The 22,668-nt window shown below is 39.5% G+C and overlaps 1 protein-coding gene across 1 annotated transcript; it reads right to left on the minus strand.

Annotated features, from left to right (window-relative positions):
* Positions 1-1,403: 1,403 nt before the first annotated feature.
* On the minus strand, positions 1,404-20,213 carry dok1b (docking protein 1b). Its single transcript, XM_047386154.1, has 6 exons — positions 20,126-20,213; positions 19,934-20,009; positions 6,782-7,102; positions 6,272-6,362; positions 6,018-6,190; positions 1,404-4,677 (listed from the first exon to the last, which is right to left on the minus strand). The coding sequence occupies exons 2-6, from the start codon at positions 19,988-19,990 to the stop codon at positions 3,334-3,336; spliced, it is 1,986 nt and encodes a 661-aa protein (XP_047242110.1). The 5' UTR covers positions 19,991-20,009; positions 20,126-20,213; the 3' UTR covers positions 1,404-3,333.
* Between the last annotated feature and the right edge of the window lie 2,455 nt (positions 20,214-22,668).

The raw sequence follows: 22,668 nt of genomic DNA on the forward strand, positions 1-22,668 counted from the left end.
TCTGTGGCAAGATTTCAAAATAGATATTTACATATGCTTTCTATCTAATCTGCCTCTTCCTGACCTATTTTGAGGAAACAAAATAAGCTAAAATTTCAGTATGTAAAGGTGCAAATGTGTTTGAGACCTACCTCAGAAAGATTTGCAGCTGTAATTGGAGAGAAAGGCAGTTCTACAAAGTGATGCCTCAGCAGAATACAAATACCCACCCCACTTTTCAAAGCTTTATTTGTAAAAATGAAATTTAAACTATGCATCATTTACCTTTCACCCCAGTTATGAATGACTTTGTGTTTGTCTATCACATAGTTTGTTGGGTACTTTTAGAAGGTGCTGTAAATTTAAATGAACATTTCAGCTACCTGCTGGATGCAACAAAGCAGCATCACTGCTACAACAACAAAAAAATAAATCAAGATCTTTTTGAGATTAACTTTATGCACTTGGTTGAGTTAAAGCTGCAATCAAAACAGAAACTGAGATCATATTATTCGCACTTTATGGCGGTTTTATTACCCTAATTTATAAAATGTCTTCCCTGTCCTGAAACACAAAGGAATTCTAAACATGTAAACAGCTTGCATTAGTTTCCAATGAGGAACTTTTACAGCAAATAAAAGAAAAAGTGCACAGAGTCCCCCTTTACCCACTGTCCCTTTCCCCCCACCTGCAATGAGTTCAAAGTAAGTTTAATGAGAAAAGCAGAAGCTCGCTGCTGCTGCTTTTGCTTTCTATTTTTCTTCCCCTTCTCTGTCTGAGAAAAAAAGAGATGTAATCGGTTACTTTTCCTGTGCTGGAAGTACTCTAACAGCAGGTGAGGGAAAGAAAAAGGACATAAAAAGAGAGAGAGTGACGGATGAAAAGCAGCGGTAAATGGAACAGCCTGTACCTGTTTGTGAGCCAAGCAGACACAGACAGGTTCTTCATCCAGCCAGTATTCATCACATTAAATCAGGGATAACATCTAAACATTCTCTCCTCTGTTCAGCGTTATCTATCATATTCGTCTCCTAAACGGCATCTCTCTGCAGTTAAAATCCACAGCAAGTCCGACACAAACCAGCCACCATTATCTGTCGCCTGAGCAACCGAACAACACAATTAGGGGTAGAGAAAGAAGAGGAAGGAAGAAAAGTAAGAAAGAACGTCTTTGTTTGTGATTTTTTTCTCGCTCTTTTTGGAGGCTACGCTTTAACGGTGTGATTAAGTGGTTGGAAACAGACTGAAACAACAAAAACAGAGTAGAGGAAGAGAAGTGGAAGATTAGGTCAGACTGTTTTTACTGTCCCAGTCGCTCCAGAACAAAAAAGTCTTTTTAACACAAATAACAGATTCTGATTGGCTCAGAACGCTGAAGGGGAAGAAATTATTCTCTCTTGAAAGACTCAGTTTCGAGGAAAATATTAAGCATTTAGAGACACTTTTATTATTGTATAAATTTACAGACAGCACGGCTGTTTCTGACACATGTACACACATACTGACACATTATTGGGGATTGATTCATTTAATTTAATTAAGTTAATCTACCAACAGATACATTCTTGTGCAGAAAGTTACTCTGGGTCCATGCATGCGTTGCTGATTGGATTATCTCACCATAGAAAAACAAGCGGATATTGAATTGTTTTTTAAATACAAAAAGAAAAATTGTTAGTTTTTTGGTTTTAAAATAATAAAATCTATGTGTATCTATATATATATATATATATATATAGATATATATTCCAGGAAAGTCGTGTAGGGTGCATTTTCTTAGTAAACTGTTGTCCTTATCACAAAAAAATAAACTACAGATGGACAAGAACATACAAAATGAATATACATATCTAAGATGAGTTTGCACAAGAAAAAGTATTGCCATTGTTTATTGCATCAATACTAACCTTTCCATACATGAGCAGTGAGGTCACGGGGTGAAGCGTATGCTTTGTAGAGGACGTTAGACAGCAGAGAGTGTCAGAATATGAAAACTACGGCCAATTTATTGTTTGTCTTTGCCAGTGATTTTATGTAACTTTGCAGGATCCCAGGTGCATTTTTAATTTAAAAAACGTTGTTTAGTTTTTCTTTTCTGCAGCAGGCACGGTTCTTCTGTACACCTCTTTCTTTCCGTGGGTTTAGACGAGGATAAGCATGTTTTAAAACATTTTTTGTTGCATTATCTTTTCATCTCATCTCAAAAACACTGCCCGGTGCTACATATGTAGCAGTTTTATTTTAGTTCCCCTTTGCTGGTTATTTTGTTGTTTATTCCTCTTAACATAAAAACTAATATTTGAACTTCTGCTCCTATGTTTTTGACCACAAAAAGCAGGAGGCGCCTGTTTTCCTGCAGATTGTTTCACCACAAAACAAACACAGATGAACCAGAACACATAAAAAAAAAAAAACACATTCTTTAAAATTCTGATAAGTTTGGCAAAAAGAAGCAAACACGTTTTTTATTGTGTGTGCGCTCAATGTCGAAAACACTCACAAATACCATATATGGGCAGTGATGTCACGGGGTGAAGCATATACTTTGCTAGCACAACCTGAGGTGGGGAGGAATATGAGAAAACTGGCCAATCAACTTTTCCCAGTGATTCCCAGCTTGTAATTCATTTTAATATTTTGTGATATAAACTAAGAATGAAAGAAAATACAATCAGCAAAACATGCACAGACGTTCTGACCCATTTTATGTTTTTAAAACTTGAATAATTTGTCCTAAAAAAAAAAAAAATCCCCCGTTCCATTGAGGGAGTCCAGCAAAAAAAGAGATCTCCTTTTGTTGAAGTCCTGCTCACAAACGTCCTCTTTTCATGTCAAACAATAACTCGACCATCACATTTGGTATTTCACATTACACAGTTCAATGACAGAAGAGAAACAGTGCAAAAATGTTTTTTATAAGCATAGCAGGGGTTTGTAGGAAAAGAGGAACCAAACCCCTTTCCCTCTCCCTCAACTTGTTAAAGTGAAGGAGAATGCATTCAGGTTGTGTGTGAGAGTTTGTGTGACAGTGAAGTGGCTGGCTCTGGCCGCACTGTGGCTTGGTATGTCAATTATGGCTTTGCCCATGCAAACAATCTCCTTCTCTATGACAGGCACACAGGGTGGCCCAGCGATCACTGCACACCACATTTCTAATTGCACCCATAATGTGGTTTCCTCATAGTTGTGAGCTAATCCACTCCGAACCAACTGACCATCTCAGATAATTGTTGCAGTCCATGAATGGAACAAAGAAAATCCTGACAGAGTCGGCCATTGTTAACTCTGAAGCCTCTCTCTGTTTTTAAGCAAGAGAGTAAAGGTTTGTTTTTAGTCCACGTTAGACATGAGTCGTCAAATGTCTCCCAAGTTGTCATAAATTACATCGGGTGACCTTAGCGGCTCCTGGTGGTTACTATTACACCACATAATAGCCGGAGGAGGCTTCTGTTTAGACACGCTGCTGTACAGCTCCTTCCCGCCTCCTCCAGAGCTCCACATGTTGTTGTTGTTGTTGATGTTACTACCAGAACCCCCCAATTTCCCAGTGGGAAGAGGTACCGGCTCCTTCCGAGTGAATGCGCCCTTGTTGGGCTTGGGAGCGGTGGCAGGCTTGGGAAACTTTGGTGTCGGAGGTTGCATCGTTCCGCGACTTAGGCCTGGCAGCTTCGGAGAGTGTTTTTGCAGCTCTGACGGCTTCCCGTGGGAGGCAGTGCTGTAAGTTGTCTCCTGTCCTGATGTAGCCCCCATCTCTTTCTGTCTCCTGTGGTGCTGAGGCTCCAAACGGGCCTCGTCATAAACAGACATCCCTAGGCTGACGAGAGTGCTGCTGCTTCCTTTGGCGCAGCCTTCTGGTTCATCATATATGTGGTCGACAGAAGGACCAGGAGGTGGTGAAGCCCCTTCTCCCTGACCACCTGGGGGTCTTTTGTTACTAATCACCGCCTTCCCCACACCTCTTCCTCCTCCAGCAGACCCATTCAGATTCAGTGCACCTGTCCTCTGGCTTAGGTCCATGCCAATCTGGTCATACAAATGTGAATAAAGGTCAGGTACCTTCTTGTGGTTGTTTCCCGTCTGCTGATTATCCCCTCCAGAGGTGTCGTCTCCCACAGGTCGAAGGCGTGGAATGAGCACAGGTGGTGAGATTTGGTTCTGACCCTTGATGGTGTCCACTGGGTCTGAATAAAGGCTATCAGAACTGGGAACAAGCAGACGGACTGAATCTGCTGGCTCAGAATAGAGGCTTGCCTGTTCATCAAGTTGGGGCACAACTTTCCCCACCGGTCCTCTAGAAGCTGGGGGTTCTGGTAAGCTTCTCCCTTTGTGCCCTCCTCCACATCCCTGCCCTCTTCCTGCTCCATCTCCTCCCTCCCTCTTCCCAAGTACTCCATCAGCCGAGCCCGGCTTGCTGCCGCCTGAGTCACCGTCCGCTTCCCGACTGCTACAGCTACTGCTGTCCCCACTTCCCGCTGTCAGGCCGCAGCCAGAAATGCCGCTCCGTATGTACTGGAGTGACAAAGGGCAGTCGGTTTCAAAGTTCTGGGGGCAACTGAGGCGGCGCTCCTCGGCTAGAGCCTTCTGCGACTGGATAGCGAGGTCCACCAATGAGAAGATCTCATTGCCTTGTTTTGTTTCGAAGGTAAAGTTGCCAGGGCCTGAGTCGCACCGGCGTCCCGCTTCAAAGGAAAACATGACCTGGGAAAGAAAAGACAAAATTAATTTAATGTGAGAGAGTCTTAGCAGCAGGGGTGTGCTTGCATTAAACTTTTAAACTTAGTTGTGGAAGATTGGCATATTTTACTGTCTATTAAATTAATAGGAGATGCTCCTAATAATTGGCTGCTGACTGGCAAGTGCAAATCTGAAAACCGGCGACTTTTTCTCACCAGTAAGAGCACCATGAAGTGCTGACAAGAACACTTTTCGATGTGGAAGTTTTTGCTAAGTGGCAAAAAAAACTGCAAATTTTGTTGGTATAGAGATACAGATGTAAGAAGCTTTTTAAAAGAAAACTATTTTCTACAACGTGTTGAGGAGGTATCTGTTGTTTATTTGGGCTACAAGAGAGCAAGACTTCCATGACATACCTAGAAGGCTCAACGGAGTACAGCAAAGATGCTGCTTTATCTAATGTCTTATCTTTATTTGAGCATCCCATCTATCATAAAACACGCTAGAGTTTGAAATGTTGGCCGTTTTTAGGAAATCCCAGAGTTTAGGTAAAGGCCTACATTCTCTAGAACAGTGGTTCTGAATCCTGGTCTTCTGGGCCCACTGTCCTGCATTGTTTTGGTGTTTCCATGCTGCCATATATTGATTTAATTAATAGATGATCAACAGGCTCCAGTTGCCTTTGATTGCATGTTGAGGAGGTAATGCAGTCATTTGAATCAGATCTGGTGGAGCAGCTGAAACGTGGGCCTTGAGGACCAGGATGGAGAATCACTGCTCTGCTGTTTTAATAAAGCTACGTAATTATCCAAATCATATAAGATAATTATTTTGTTGCTGTTTTTAAATATTGCAACTGCTCTCTCATGCACATGGTGTAACATCACTTCTGTTTCTGATATAAATGATATAAATGATATAAATGACCATTTATGGCAAGAAGGCCAGAAAAACAAATTTTAAGTGCTATTCCTATATCCTCTTATATTAATTACAGCTCTAAAAGAGAACTGTAGATCACCTAAAATTGGTATTGGCATGTCAAAGCTGGAAATCGGCCACAAAATTGTATATGTCAGACTTGACATAAAAAGAACATAAAAATAGCAGAGGGTAGACAAACCAAGCAACCAGTTTTAAAGGTCATCTGTCATTTTTAGATCATCTACTCGATCTCGGAAACATCAAAGTGACAGAGAAAGAACCACAGACGGGGGAGCTAAATATGATCTGACCACATCTATGCTATTTATGCTTCGTTCTTGTGAGCACTGGTGCAGCCAACAAACTTCCTCTTCATGTTTTCAGTTTGTTTTGTTTGTGTTTTTTTGTGGTTTTATCCGTAGATTTGGTCAGACACTCACCCGGTCCCTGCCATATCTTCTCAGCAGCTTGTAGGGCCACACCTGGACGTTCCTTTTTGTCTTCGGCTCCTTTAAAATCAATGCCTCATTTTCTGCTTTCAGCCAATAGTTCCCTGCGAGCCCACAACGTTCAGACGCCTCGGTACGTTGAACAGTGACCCAGAACTCATTTACTGTAAAGAAAAAGGTCCATAAGGCATTGTGCTGGAGTATGCAACTGAAAGCCACAAGACTACACTGGGCAGTGTCCTTACCCTCATCCCGGGAGTAGTAGATGAGGTTTTCAGACATCTGCAGGTCCTGGGCTCCTCCATTACTATCTGTCAGGCTGCTGCCATTCCCCCGCTGTTGCTCAAACAGAGAAAAAAGTCAACCAGGTGAGAAGAACATCATGTTAGAACATTCACGGTATCCTATTTCTGCACAGCGCCAAAGGAGTAAGAAGGAGTACGCTGTTTGCTTTATCTTGTTTACTCCTAAGTGCATTAAAATAGGGCAGTTTTCAACTGTTTCTTCTAAATTAAATGTTTTTCTATGTTTGATCACAGTAAGGCTCAGAGACTAGAGAGTTGAGACCTAAAGCACAAAAGAGATGTCATACAGACAGAACAGACAAATGTATTCGACACATGCATAGGAAGTCTTAAAAACACTTCCACCCACGTCTCAGTCACTTGCTGCAGTTTCTTATTTCCTTTAGCAACAAAAAAGTGAAGTGGCCATCCTGTTCTCAACAAAAAATTAGAGCGGAGTGGTGAAGATACCTGAAACGCAATGTCACACATGATGTTCATCCACTCCCTCGCAGTGTTCTTTTCTGCTGCAAACACGTGCGTCTTGTCATTTGTTTCCACATAGAAAGCCTCCATGTTATCTTTGGGGCAGGTCTCAATCGTAGCAGGCAAAATGGAGATGCACTCCGACAGGCGAATGATCTTCTTGTCCAACTTCCTGGTCTTCTCATTGGAGCTGCTTCCCGAACCCCCGCTGGACGCCGTTCCGCCTGAGTGCGAGTCGAAGAACTCAAGGCGAGCGATGCCATTTTGGCTGGCGGGGTAGAGGACAAACCAGTTTTTCTTCCATTTCTGAGGAAGGAAAAAATGAGTTAAGAAAGAAATATCTGTACAGTCCATGTGTCAAAAGGAAGGGAGGCACCGTTGCAAATCTGTAGGTGCTTCGGCAGCCAACAATTTCTAGTCATTTTCTCATGCTCTACCAGTGATTCCAATAAATAATATCAACTAACAGGAGGTTTCTCAGATATTTTTGTTTAATCGGGAGTCGTATTTCATACAGACAATGACATACGATTGAATTAAATAACACATGAGGTTGGAGCCCATTTATGATAGGGTGACCAAACATCGTCTTTTGCCTGGACATGTCCATCTTTCCCAGGGGAGATTCATAGACCAATGAAAATGTCAGGTTTTCATCATTTCCCACAAGACCAACAGGCATGTTTTTAAACTGACTAGTGTAATACATGGAATACAATAGCCTTTTTTTCGTGTGACGTCATCCTCAACCTGCTACATTGTGGGTGGTTATCTCTCAATAGCGACGCAGCGCTGGGAGCTTATCTGTTGAGCAACCAAAATCTGTTAAGAAAGGTCAGATCTAGAATGAAATATAGATGGGCAGACAGGGATGAAGAAAAAACATAAACTGAAGATGAAAACTAAAGACTGGAGCATACACATTTTTTGTCAAGACACACGTGTCTTTTTGAGACTACTGATTTTTATTTTTATTATTACACTGAAAAGAAAAAAATAGAATACTTGTTTTTGTTTCTTTTTTGTCCAGTATGACTGAAAAGGAAAGCAATTATTTTGTTAATCTAATACAGATGAGGTACTATTTCCATCATTATTTATTTCCAGAGATTTTAAAGTCAATAGGTATAGAATAGAAATGCGTCATATAAGCACGCCAATCATAATATTCTGATCTGATTCGTTCCCCAATCGGACAGAAACTGTATTCCAAACGAGAGGGGTGGTTTATGCCAATCCACAATCTGAACAGTGTCGCTATAAACACTTGTTCTGATTACCTCATTCTGATTAGAGCAAACGGACCTCACTGCACATGTATGCCCTATGGCAACGTAACGCACCTTCCCCATTAGTGGCAAAACCTGGGGGGATGTTGGTTTCCTCTCGCTCACTCATCCTGTAATGCAGGAACAGCAACATCAGGAGTTGCTGAACCTGTAGCTTAGTCACTGGAACAAAATAAAGCCTCAACTGCTCTCAGAACCTGGTGCGGGTCCATTCTAGGTGCTCAGAACACTCAGAACCAGCAAACCTCTGTGTTTGTTGTTTGTTTTTTTTCTTCAGTACAAGTGGAAGTACACCTTCTTCTGTGGTTGAGCATGTCAAAGTGCTCCTATTCTGAAATAAGCGTGGTGTGTGTAAACGTACGTCATAGGATTATTTGGTTTTGCACCCAACAATGTATTTGAATTCATTTATGTTTGTTCAATTTGAACATATTTCAATACAATCACACGTTTTTGCATGCAAACATAGCTATTGTTGACTTTTGCACGCCTATAGGAAGTTTGTTATCTAACTATTCTTTCCTTCACAATTCCATCGCAAAATACGTAACTATTTTACATGTATCTAGGATGTTTTGAGATGTAGTTTTTTTATTTTGTTGTCACACAAGAGGATTTTGGATATTTTTAAAAACATATATAATCAAAACCACTGTTGTGAAGTCAAAATAGTAAAAATCTCAAGAATAGCCAAACTAATAAATTACAACATAAAGGTGAAGTCATACTACAAACTGTAGTCTTGTATGATATTTAATAGATTTTCACTGGTAATTTTTGTATATTAAACATGTTGATATTTTGTCCATTGCTTCCTGCAATGGACAAAAATCAAGATGATCTAAAACATAATGTTGGTGTCTTAAAAATGGTCAATGTTCTGTGCAATGGGTTTTGAGCCAAAGCAAAAAGCAAACCTGCACAATCCATCAGCTCAGCTTTAAATGTGTTCTGGTGTTTTCTGCTGGTATTTATGCAACACCTAACTGGGAATATTTAACTATGAATCACCTTAAGTAGTATTCAAAATGCAAGAATCGGCTTTTAATACCTACTACTTAGTCCTTTCCATAGTGAAAACAATACATGCGGTGTACAATTTATATCTGTATTTGTGGCTCATGCTGAAGCAAAATAATACTTAAATTTTTGTTTCATCTGTCCAAAGATTGAGCATCTAGTGTTTGGAGAAAGCTGGGTTACTTTAAACTAAAACTGAAAGTTACAGAGCACAATGGAAAGATTGAAAGGATGTGAGCAGAAGTAGTTGGCCAAAAGTCATACAGATTTGTTTTGTGTTTGTAACATTTATCATTCATGTCGACTTCTACCAGAGAAAGAGGGTCAACAGACACATAGTTTCAACCACAAGCAGTGGGGGAGAAAATGTCAGATTTGCAGAATCTTAATTGGAATATTTCAATTAAAGTGATATTTCCGGGTCTTTCTTTTACTTGCATTACTGACTGAGGCTTACTGTAGGTGGAATGTGGTGATAAATTAAATGTAGTTAGACTGTGCTGCTGCACTTTAACAATTGTTTGAATCAGCAGGAAGACCACACTCATAAAATTAGTCATTCTGTTCTCCCTGGTAGAGCAGCCAGTTACCTCCTTAAATCAAAGTTGGCTTTGCTCTAGCTTTTACAGCTTAAGAAATTTAAGCCAGTTCTAAATAATAAAGAGATTTTTTTTGGTTTAATACATTTAAATGATTAACGACATAAATCTACCGCACGATGTCAAAAAATAAATCAATGAAAGGTTTTAGAACATAAACTAATTTAAAAAAAGCCAACATTAGGTGTCTTTGAGAGGTGTCTGGTGAGAGGTCAATGCTAAAAAAAAACTGAGGTTCTCCTTCAGCGATTTAACTTCTTAAAAAAAATTTAAAGTGAGCACTTTAACGGTTAAGGTTTGTAGTTCATTATATCTAAAACCAGATCTGTTTTTGAATTTGTTGTTTTTTTGTTGCTTTAAAGAAACAAGGGTTATGTTGTGAGGCAGCATCTAGGGAAGCAAAGTTCTGAAATGTAGAATATCATAAAGTATTTTTTGCTTTATAGACTAGTATCACTGAAATCAATAAATTGCAGAAAGTTGCAATGAATTCTTCACCCTGAATGTCAGAGATATGAGTGTAAGACTTTAAAGAAGGCCGGCTACTTAAAGCTATTTTTAATACATGTTTAAAATATCCACAAAGGCAACTTCTCCATCAATGAAGACACTATAGTACTATGTTGTAACAGTAAAGGAGACATACTGTCTGTATTATAGTAGTTTGTAATTATTAACTGTCTACAACCAGCATTGTACAAAACTGACTTTAAACTAAAACAGAAAGGAAGAAAGATGGGTGGGAACGGTGGAAGGATGTTAGCTGGAAAGTTTGGAGAACAGAAAGAAAATATGAATCTTTCTCTCACGAAACACTCATGTTTCCAGGTCAACATCTGCCCAAAGAAGTAAGCATGTCAATTAAGTGTTAGTGTTTTCCGTTGATTTTATATAAAATGTTAAATCTACTGGAATATTGCCTTAATGTACACCACATGTAATTACAACCTATTACAACCTAATGAGAAAAACGTTGGTTAATTGTGGTGGATGATACAATTCATTAATAACTATATAAATTGTGAAAGCAAAACAAAAATGAAATTAGACTGATCCATAGTTTACTTGTTGTAAATGCTGCTCGATGCTAACATTAAATAAAAGCAAAGGAACTTTAAAAAGCTACACTTAGCAGCTCACTTATACCCATTTACATCAGATGAAGTTTGTCAATTAGACTCAAGTTCCTCATCTCTAAGTATGAGTTAAATTTCTAGTCAATTCTCAAGTCGAGCACAAGTCTGAACATTGCCTTAACTTTAAATAATAAAGACATAACTTCCCACAGATATCAATATCCCATAAAAGAAAATGTATCCTTTTTTCAAAAGTTTCATATTTTTCTCTCTTTTAAAATCTAGAAATACAAATAAAATGGTGGTTCTACTAACTTCCAAAATTATAAGTTGTCTTTTTCCAAAAGTCTTGTAACATTTGTGGCTAAAACTAGTTTTATTTAGCTGGACTGAGGGCAAAAATGGCTAATTGGATGGTTGTAGACCCCTGCTTCAGGGGGACAGGTAGGTCCAGATCCTCTCCTAAGTTTGGCTTTGCTCGGTAGCCCCTGAAAGAGTTAAAAGCATGCCACAGTCAAAACCAGCTGTATCTTTTTCACCCTGAGGAACAGCTAACAATGATCACTTCCTCCAAGGGGACAAACAACGCCACACGCAGCCCTGAACAACAACACAGAAGGCAGGTGTGTTGACTGGCACATGTTCAGCGCTAACAATAGCCATGAAGACATGTATCACACTGATATACATATTATTATTATGGTATAGAGGTACGACACCGTAGCTAAAGAGAATTAAATGGATTTCGGAAAAACCCTTTTATTCAGCTTAGCTGCATTTTGCAGTCCCTTCACACCATGCTTCATTGTATTACATTAGTCACAGAGTTCAGGTTTGCCCCTACAATTACTAACACAGCATAAAGACAGTCAGAGAGAGAGAGAAAGAGGAGCTTGTGACAGGAAGGTCAGCAGTTTTTTATAACCTTTTTGACCAGCTGGGAAAATCCAGCTAAAAGAGGACAAATGAAAAACAGCTGCAGATCGTCATATGAACATGTTATCTCAACTGTCCGATAATAGTTAACTTAAAAGCATCGTAAAAAGGCATCTGGATTTCAACATGAACTACATGTGGCTCAAAGGGCCTCTGTGTATATTCTGGGCAATTACCGGTCGTATATGTGACGGATCTAAAATACTGTGTGAATACAGGGTTTGAAGAATTCTGGTCAGCCCGGTAAGAGCTGCTCAGTTTTAAAATAACAAGGATTGTTTAGGAATTGAAATTAGACAGTGTTTATAATGACACTGGCAGCATTATGCAACATTGTGAGAGAGAGCCGACATTAAGAATATTAGTAATTAAACCATAAAAGGTGCAGTTATTTGCACCTCTGCTTTCTGTCACAGGTCTGTTAGAAACAAACCTAAATAGAAAAAGAACTCAAATAAACACGGAGAGTAAAACAATTCAGTCATGGTCAGAATACAGTACACCCTCCATCAATTCAAGGGTTTTATGCATTAGGACTAAATAAAAAAATAAAAAGGATCTGGTCTTTACCAGGTTCTGGAAATTATGTGAATTAAGTATACAAAAAAAAACAGATTCCACAATATCAATATGTATCTAATAAAAAACATATAGCCAAATGGAAAAGCACTGTTTAAAAAAAACTAAGCACACATTTGTTTCCATTTGATTAAAAAGTGGAAGGTAGGTGTCACACGCTGTTAATTAAAGGCGCTTAAAAACTGATAATTATTAAGTGTGACACCTCTACTGTATAACAGTGGGGGTTTCGTTTTTTTTTTTTTTTTTATCTGGCCTGTACAGGTGCCAAGGCAGAACCATCAATAATGACTATAGAGAAGCAATTGCAGCTGTCCTTTCTCTCTAAAGAGGCATTTCCAAAACATTTTAAAGTCATCCTTCTGCTTTGAGAAAATTATTCACATATGGAAACCAATCTAACCCAAGTTCAGACCAGTGCAACACATCAGAGAAACTGTAAAAAAAAAAAGAGAGCGAGAGGTCTCAGCATAATAAATGTCAAAGCTGACAACAGGACAATTAGTAAAAGACTGAACAAGTAAGGCTTGTTGGGAAGGGCTGCCAGAATAAGGCCTTATCTCGCTAAAACCAATATGGCAACTTGACTTTGGTTTGTAAAGCACTTCTGGATCAAATCAAAGGAGTTCTGGAAAAACGGCTTTGGGGCAGGTGAGGTCAAAGGAGAGATGTTTGACCGTGATGAGCAGGCCTGTGTTCAGGAAAACCACCTCAGCATAAACACCGAATTGGGCATGTAGCAGTTGTTAAGTCGACCATGACCTCCTTTGTGAACCAAAGCACTCTAGATCTAATGTGGCCATCAGTTTGATAGTCAACAACAGGGCAATGATCCCACAGACAGCAGTAGATCTATAATAGAACAGACTGAAATGCTGTGGTGGGACCTTAAGAGAGCAGTGTGGAAAAGAAAGACTGTACAGCGCCATATTGTAAAGAGGAGAGGGGCAAAGTTCCTCTACAGCGATCTAAGGGGCATTAAATTACACAGAAATCAAAGACATTAGCTTATTACAGCCTAAGGAGGGCCTACAACCTACTGAGTCATGGGCTTAACTGTTTTTTTTTTTTTTCCTCAAACAGCTTTTCCATTTCAGCTTCCTTTTTGTGTTAAAATTTCCATCCTAAAACACATAAAAATGCTCAATTATGTCAGGCAGGAAATTTGTGGTGAGAAAAGGATTCAAGAGACATTTCTTAAGAATATGACACAACAACCCAACTAAAACATTTTACTTAAAACTACAAGTAAAACGGCTCAAAGTCTTAAGAGTTTAAGGTTTCACCTAAGGTTTGGTTCTGTGTTATCAAAGTGGACCTCATTGTGACTTTACTGAGGTAAATGTACATATTTACATCCCGACATCAGGTTCGGGTGGCAGATAAACTCTTCAAAGAAGTCATCTCTTCACTATCATTCATAGCATGAAAATAAGCAGCATGTGAGTCAGTCCAATTACAGAATTATGGTATTTGCATGATGGCCCGGGTGCAACTACAGCCACAGGGTGTATATATCTCCTATCTGCAGGGTCCTTGCTTGTCATCCCTGAGGTTTTGGTTTCCAGTCGTATTTTGTTTTTCTTTATCTGAATCAGAGGCCAGAATACAGACAGGGTCATCTGCCCGCAGACGTTGAAGGTCTATGATCTAAATATGTCATTGGGGACATTTATGATTAACTAGAGCGGTTTGTGTCGTATAGGTGTGCACATTTGTGATGAATTTCATATGCATACACACGCTGAGCCTCGAAGCTAACTGCCGGAGAGGACAGGAAATATGTGGGACTGGGAATACCCAGGATTCTATCTGCTTCTATCTATCTAGTCTATCTATTTACGTTCAGGTGCGGTTCAGAAAATACGTCCATCTGTGTGTGCTGTTAACCATCTTGAGTTGCCGTCATGCAACTGCTTTCTCGTACGTAGTGTGACACTTTAAGACGTGTTGCAACGTGGACCTAAAATGTGTATGAGACAGCTGGTCCATATAAGGCAACAGAGCGATGTACTGAGTGGAAATTATGCAAAAAAGATCATGGCAGAGTGACGGAAAGAAATTTCCTCACTGATGTAGCAACAGCCTTCTGAATTTTACAGAAATAACTAACAACCAAATGAAAGTTTGAGTGGCTTTCTTTATTTCTGTAGAAAAATATACATATATTATTAGGGATTTATGCATTTATCAACTTGGACATGATAAAAGAACCTCTAATCATAACAACATAAAGGCCCAAAATACACTGAATATCACCACACTTTGAAACATTCAGAGTGATTCATCGTTCTATTTGCCTGAATAAAAATACTCAGTCATAAAACCACTTCCAGTAAGAGTTACATTAGTTATCAGAATATTACCAAAGGTGCTCATGCAGAACGATACCGCTACAGCAACATCCACTCATTTACTCACTTTGCTTAAGCACAAGATCATCTTCATCTTTCACAGTAAGGAGTAAACTAAACCTCCAAAGGAGCTTACCTGCGGGCCTATTAAATGTGAAGGTCTGACTGTTTATCAGAGCATGTCTGCTGCTGTTTGTGTGTGGTAAAGAGAGACACGCTCAAGTGGATTGTGAAGTGGGTTTCTGAGGAAGGAGGCAGGAAGGCAGGAAAGAGAAAGTCTAACTGCCTTGACCACAGGGTGAATGAAAACATGTTTTGATATAAAGACCTCTCCCAAATGATCTGCTGAAACACACTGCATGATGGTTCAATGGACCAAATATTGGATATGGATTAACCATGATTAATCGATTATTTAAATAATCGTCAGCTTATTTAGTAATTAAGTAATCGTTAACTTTATACAGAATGTGATAAAGTCATCACTACCGAGGGTTAAAGGTATACATCGCTCAACTGAGCTGACTCTGTGTCAGTGTGGCTACAACACTAAGAAGAACCCAAACATTGTTCCACCTCTTCTCTATTCATACTCATTATTTCAACTCCTATTCCAAGGGAGTACAAACAAATATTGGAAACAAAAAAAGAAAACACACAAAAATAGAAAATATGTAGTCTGGAGCCTGCATGTTGTTCATCTCCTCTAGGTTAGTGCTGCACCTTAGGGCAGCTACGTCAGGAAGACCCTCACCATGTATTTTCTTATATGATAGCACTAATCACAGCAAAGCAGAGAAATCCTGCTATTATCTATACGGCACATGCTGTTTGTTGCTGTACATTCTTGTGCAGAAACATCTTTTATTTTCATCTTTTTCCTTTAGTAACCGAGCCTTTATGTAGAAAGAGAGCGTTTTACCTCAGGGTTGTTGATATTTGGCTTTCAAATTGAAATATATTTTCTGCGTTACGCAAAACAGTCTGAGGCTGAGCGTTCTTATTAAATGTCAGTTAGATTTGGCAAAACTGGCCCAAATGTGCACCAAATGAACAAAGTCTGTTCTTCTTCCAACAACGTGATTCTTTCTCTTTGAATCAGGAGCGTCAAGAGTAGAGACACATCTCAGACATGAAGAACAGTGAAGTGGAAAACGTTGCCAATAAAGAATGTTTATTGAGTGTTTTCAGCACGATACGGCCAAAATAAGTCCAAAACATCAGTTTAATTATCATAAGACAAAACAAAGGGCTTCATTGTCTTAATAAGCAGCGGCTGTGCGGACTATAAAATCCATACCTAAGCAAGACACAGTTTACACAAAGGTAATTATTAACAAAACGACAAACAAAAGAATCATGAACTTTCTTCGATAACATTTAATAATCTTTTCTTGAACCAAAGACAGCTTTGTCAGTTTATCCTACAATCAGCGCATCGTAACAGAAATCTTTAAGTGATCAAGATCTCTATCTGAGAATCATGCAGTGGATTAAATCTGCTGAATATGAACCAGAAACCAGAACCAGCAGCTTGAGGTCACATGGTCACTGTCATTATCTATAACTTTGCAGTGCACTGCGAAAATATTTATAACTTTGAACCTTTTCACATTTCATCACAACACAACCAAATCTTTTTTATTGGGATCAAATGTGATCAACGAAAACAAAGCAGTGCATAATTGTGAAGTGGAAGAAAAAATTATGAATGGATTTTAATAAAATTCTGAAAAGTGTGGCATGCATTTGTATTTAGCCTCCCAGACTCAATACTTTGTAAAACAAAAAAATAAAAAATAGCTGCAAATATTTTTGGGTAGTTCAGTTAGACTGGATGCAGAGAATCTGTAAGCATACATTCTCGGCTAGATTTAGGTCTTGTCTTTTTGTGGGCCATTGAAGCACAAGAATATGCTTCGGTCTAAACCATTCTTTTGTTGCCCTTGCTGTGTGTTTAGGGTGGTTAAATTGCTCGGAGGTGAACCTCTGTCCCTGCCTCAAATGTTAGCTTCTCTTTAAGGGTTGCCCTGTATTCAGTTCCATCCATCTTTCCATCAGCTCTGACCAGCATCATTGTCCTTGCTGAAAAGAAAAGTACACCCACAGCATGATGCTGCCACTACCATGTTTCTGAGTGGGGATGGTGCGTTCAGGGTGATGGGCGGTGTTACCTTTCTGCTGCACATAGTGTTTTGCATGTAGACCAGAAACTTACAAACTGCAAACAGGAGTTTTTATGACCTTCGTTCAACAATGGCCTTCTTCTGCCAATTTTCCATTAAGGCCAGATTTATGGAATGCAGGACTTGTATTTGTCCTGTTAAAAGATTCTTACACCTGAGCTGTAGATCTTACAGCTCCTCCAAACGTTTGACTGCCTCTCTGGTTGTGCTCTCCTTCCCAGACCTGTTAATTTAGGTCATCACGACACACTCTTTCAATTTTCAGATGATCTGTGAAAAGCTCAAAGCTTGGCATATTTCTTTATAGTGTAATATTGCTTTAAACTGCTCCACGACTTTATTTATAATCTCTCTGGTGAGTGCAAAACTGACCTCCTTAATCTAACACAGCCACTGGGAAGAAAAAGTTCCCATACGGCACGTAATCATGTCTTACAGCTAAATAACTCCTTCTTCCTAAAACACACCCCTAAACAAAGTATATATGCAGAATTACATCCATCACCACATCAAAGTACCTAGTTATTACCGCAGATGATCTGGTCCCTTTTTTCTAATATGACATTAGTGTGTGAGCATCTGTCTGTGCAGAACAAAAGAAGAGGAAGAGATCTGATAGTAAAAATACAACCGATGACATAAACTGCTGCTACGTAAATCTCAGAGCATCAAGGAACGTAAATCCAGTTTAGCATGACACAGATCCTGGTTGAACATGACTGCAGGGCCAGTCATGTTCAACCATGACTGGAAAACTCACCGTCAAACTCATCGCTGAAAACCCCTGGTAGCTGCAGGCCAACAAAATACAAGTCCAAGCACCTTCGTCAACATAAAAATGCATGCAGTAGAGCCAGACAAGCTGATGCACATACCGATTTCACTTCCCACTAAATCGTGCGCGCAAACACTTTGCTCTGTTGCTCAGATCTTCATCCAGAAACAGAGTCCTGATGACAGCTTGGAAGGTTTAAAGGCTGTAATTACAACAGCAATTTTAAAACCAGTCACACAGCATCATCTCGTTAGATATTTATAGTATGCTCGGGTGTTTGTTTATTTGATTCCGGAGGGCATTTGGTTGCACGGGGTTTTATGTAGGAGTTTCAAAGTAAAAAGGGACTGAATATGAAGGGTTAGGGCTAGGTTTCAGGCTAGATTTGTCAGATAAATGTTGAATTTTCCTCCACTTATTTGTGTTTACCTATCAAATAAAACCCCAGTGAAAGACACTAAAGATGTTATTAAATCTTCAAACAGCATGTTGCTTTTTAGTTTTAATGCAAAAATGTTCAGAAAGGACGCTTGTTTTGGTTGTCAGAACGTCTGAACATGCCGTTTGCAGCTTGGTGCTTTGCATCGTGGCGGCCTGCAACAAGTGCCACAACTTCCCACAACGCAAAAAAGAAACACAACAGTCTGAAACAGAAACCTAGCTGCACTCTTCTGTCATATTTTCCAACTGAGCACGTGGGAACCAGCCTGTATATACGTATGTGTGTGTCCACTGACAGCTCTAAAATTGCTTAATTCACCTCAGCAAACTTCAAACTAGTTTCAACACTTTAAGAATAACAGAGGTCCAGCTTCCTGTTCGATTTTTCTTGCCAGCACTCGTGCTCTTTTCATTGTATCCCCTTCAGAATATGTCTGTTCTGCTAAGACACCGAGATAATGCTTGTCCATTTTCTATTGAAAACACACCATAAAAGACATTGAAAGTGTAACTTGGAAGCATGAATATGTATTGTGAAGTGGCGATTTCAGAACAGGAAGCACGGGGCAGAATGTTTTGTCGGTTCATGTCTTATGACCGTCAGAGAGAGAGAGAGATAGAGAGACGAGGCCAGACAAAGACCCTCTCACAAGTCTTAAAGTCTGACCGGGTTGTTATCTAGTAGTGCTTCAGAGAGACTAGTTTGGGGCATGGATAGAAAGACAGGAAGAAACAAACACAAACTGAGGAGTTATCACTAACATTTAACTCTGTGTCCTTGCTGACTGTAACAAGGTGTGAGACCAGCTTTCAGGGTGAAAGGTAACCCTATGTTTGTGCTGCAGAAGTTGTCAAAGTGGCACAGATGATAACGGTTTACGTCTGCAGTTTTTGAGTGTAAAATGTTGATTTATCATTTGGGTTTGTAGCACATACAATTAACACGAGAACATGTTATGCCTCTATAAAAGTCCTACCTAGGTTATGGGCCTGTTTCTGGTATGAAGGCATGTCCAGGTTTTAAGGACCTGGGCGCTTTGCAGTCATTGAGTCAGCCATGAATCTCTCCGTATATCAAAGCATGCTAGAGTCAAATACTCGACAACTAAAGCTTGACCCAAACAGGGTCATAAGACAGAACTAGCATGGGCCAGGTACTGATATAAAGGCATACCAACGTCTAAATGTTTTTGTCATACATTTTCTACAGCTTAAAGCATTTAATGACGGAGAAGGTGCTGGAGTGGAGCATTTGGAAGATGGAGAAATACAATGCTACCTCTCCCCCACCCGTTCCTGGACACTTCTAGTCAGCTGGCTGAAAGGAAGACTACAGCACTTTTCCCCTGCTTAAGACATGTTTAGCTGTTATATTTCTGGTCACCAAAAAACACCCCTACTCAGTAAATGTTTATTATTAATGTGTTGGTTTAGCAGCAGATATCTTCCTTTATATAAAAAAGAGAAACCAATGCATAATTTACTGATCTTGGGTCAATCTCATATTGGCCAATGCCTTGTCCTAACTCAGGAAATTGCATTAAGTTGCAATACGTTGCACAAGGGTTTTGGTTTTTCCTCCTATGCTTGTCTGCAGCAGCTTTGCTCCAAACCACCACCACATCATAACAAGGTCGAGACAGTGAAGCAGTGAAGTAACGTATTGATAGGAAATATGCTAGTATGGTTTAAACACTGGGAATGTCATCTTCATACTTTTCGCTTCAATAAGTACAGAGTTGGTGTGTAATGAGCGTTTTACTAAGAACTAATACCATCTACTGTATTAATAGAGACGTGTGGACGAATTTGCGTTACACGTCACACACACGGCACTAATTCGCTAATGCGCAGGTAAATAAATAAACAATAAAAGTCTCACCTTCCCAAACTTTTGGTGCTGCACAAAGAGTTGTCCCTCTTTAATGTGCGCGTCCATGCTGTGAAGATCAACCTTCCTCCAGGGGAAAAAAAAAAAAAAAAAAAATGAGGAAGATTTCACTTCAACCTGGCCGAAGAAAATCACTTTTTATGATTATCTCCAATCAGCGACTCCCTCCCCCTTATTTCTCACTTCTGTTCGTCAGCCGTCAGAAAAGCGGGTTTGTAGCGACGCGACAGTTTGAGGCGATGCCATGGTGGTGGAGGGTGGGTAGAAAAAAAAAAAAAAAAAAAAAAAAAAAGGTCCAAACAGACAACGAGCGGGTCCGTGAAAAGTTCAGTCCTATTTGAGAGTCGTCGGCAGCTCTGTCTCCTCTCTCTCCTCCGGTTAGGATGGAGCGACTGAACACAGACAGTGAACCACGCGAAACACAGCGATCCACTTCCTCTCGGCCCTTTCAAAATAAAGGCAGGATTGACTAACTAACCGTCACGGAGAGAGATGCTCACTAGAATAGAAAGTACTTGTAGTCCAGCGCTTCTGTGTTTAACCTTGTCTCTTAAGATCAAGCCGTTTTACTTTTGTAAACTCCTTTGCATAGAAAGTGACCCTGGCCCAGTGCTTCTGTGTTTAGCTGTCTGTTTCCATCCATAAAATTATTGCCGCTATCAACTGTCTCTCTTTTCTCTCCCTCTTTTCGTTACCTATGGGGTTTTTGCAAGGATGTCGCAAAAGGTACCCACCGGCCACCTTGGAGAGCAAATAATAAGCATAATAATGGCGACACATGCAGAGATATAGGAGAAACCCAGTAGTATTGGTAATAAATTTGAAATTTAATAGATTTACAAGGCCCATACCAGATGCCAAATGGCAAAGATATTGCTGCTGTTAACTTTGTATTCTCCTTGTTTTTCTTTCAAATAGAAAGTACCGCTGGCTCAGTGCTTCTCTGTTAAGCTTTGTGTCTTTCCAGGATGGAGCCATTGTTGGAGATTTTGCTGCCATTACCTCTGTTCTCTTTCTTTTTTGTGTGGAAAGTACCACTGGCTCAGTTCCTCTAGGCTTATCTGCGTCTCTTTCAAATGAACGGCATTGCGACGTAACTGCGCTGCAGAGAAAGAGACGTTTTGCTTGAAATACGCTCTTATTTAGAACTCTGTACCCACATCTGGTATCATCTCAGTGTGTGAAACTTGATGATTATTTCCGCCTGCAGCAGAAGCAAGCACCAGTAGAAACAGCATGCTCCTCTACTTCCCTCCACCCACCTTCTCACTATTGTGTAACTTCTTCCTTCATTTAACCTCTGACACACTCACTTTCCTACCTAAACTCTAATTAACACTGTTGCTTTTGCTCTTTCTTTGTGTGTCGAAGCAAACCTCACAAAGACTTACCTACACCTAATGATAATACTGGTAAATACCCAGCATGGTATCTAAATGTCATAGAAAGCTAAAAGGTTTTTCCTTGTGCATAGTAATCCATTACCCGTTTCTGTAGACTTGCTGTTGGTGCCAAAGGAAATATGTTTTCACTTCAGAAAAATTGCAGGAATTTCAGATTAAGCAGTGTATGTTGGCAAGTGGAGCTGCCCAGCTAAATTAATACGTTGCAGATGCCTCCTGTTCCTGTTGGCTCACCGTGTAACTGTGCTCTGTCTCAAGTGGTGATAAATCTTATTGACTATTTTGACACTGTTTAAGGATTCTTCAACAATGGGTCTGAGTCAAATATTGAGACAAAAATTGTCTTATTCCGTTTAGATTCTTTCATTTTGGTTGCAGTTTTGCATATTAAGATAAACATGTTTGCTTCGCTGTGAAATGATCAAAATAACAAGGTGAATGCATAAAACATTAAAACCAAGGCGCTGTGTCTGTGACAGAGGTTGGAAGATAGTACAACAGTGTCTGTATTTAGGCCAATTGTCCGAAAGGATCAGGAAGTGGAGCAGGTTACTGATTATAAATCTTGTGGATAACAGACTTTCCTTCCAGCTCAATGCAGATTACACCTATAAAAAATCAAGACGACAACTCTTTCTTCTGAGGATATCAAAAAACTTTAATTTCAGTAAACACACTTTGATCAGGATTAACAGGTAATTTACTGAGCATGTTATTTCTTTAATGTAACATCTTGGTAGGTTAACGTTTGCATTAATCAGCTGATCAGTCAGGCCATTCAAATTATTAGCTCTCACTCCAGAATTTGTTTGATTCATCCATGCATATTAAAAAGCCACTTTTATCTATAATGACTCCTCTCATCCTCTTCACTCTGACTTTAGGTACCATTAGCACAGAAAACCTTACAAAATAAATATTTTATTCCGTTAGCTATACCTTTTTTAAACAAAGAAATACTGAAACAATGTTTCACTTTCACCAAACATATTTAGGAGCACTGCTGTTTAAATACCATTTTTGGATGTGTGCTTTAAGGTTTTTAGGATTTATTTATATGGTCTTTTGTACGCTGAGGAGCAATTTTAATTTCAGGTAAATATATTAGAAATGTGGGGTTTTAGGTATATTTTTCAGAATTTTTATTAAAGTTTTAATGGCATATCTTGGCAACAAGTTTACTCATCTTAAAGTAAGGATTAATATTATAATTTTTCTTCTAGCGCAGGATGAATTCCTTACCACAGAACCAGCTCTTACCAGTGAACTCCCAAGAAAACGCAGTGCTGCCATCTACTGGCCAGGACACAGCATTGCAAGTGT

Source organism: Girardinichthys multiradiatus, chromosome 14, assembly GCF_021462225.1.
Source record: "Girardinichthys multiradiatus isolate DD_20200921_A chromosome 14, DD_fGirMul_XY1, whole genome shotgun sequence".
NCBI classification, from domain to species: Eukaryota; Metazoa; Chordata; class Actinopteri; order Cyprinodontiformes; family Goodeidae; genus Girardinichthys; species Girardinichthys multiradiatus.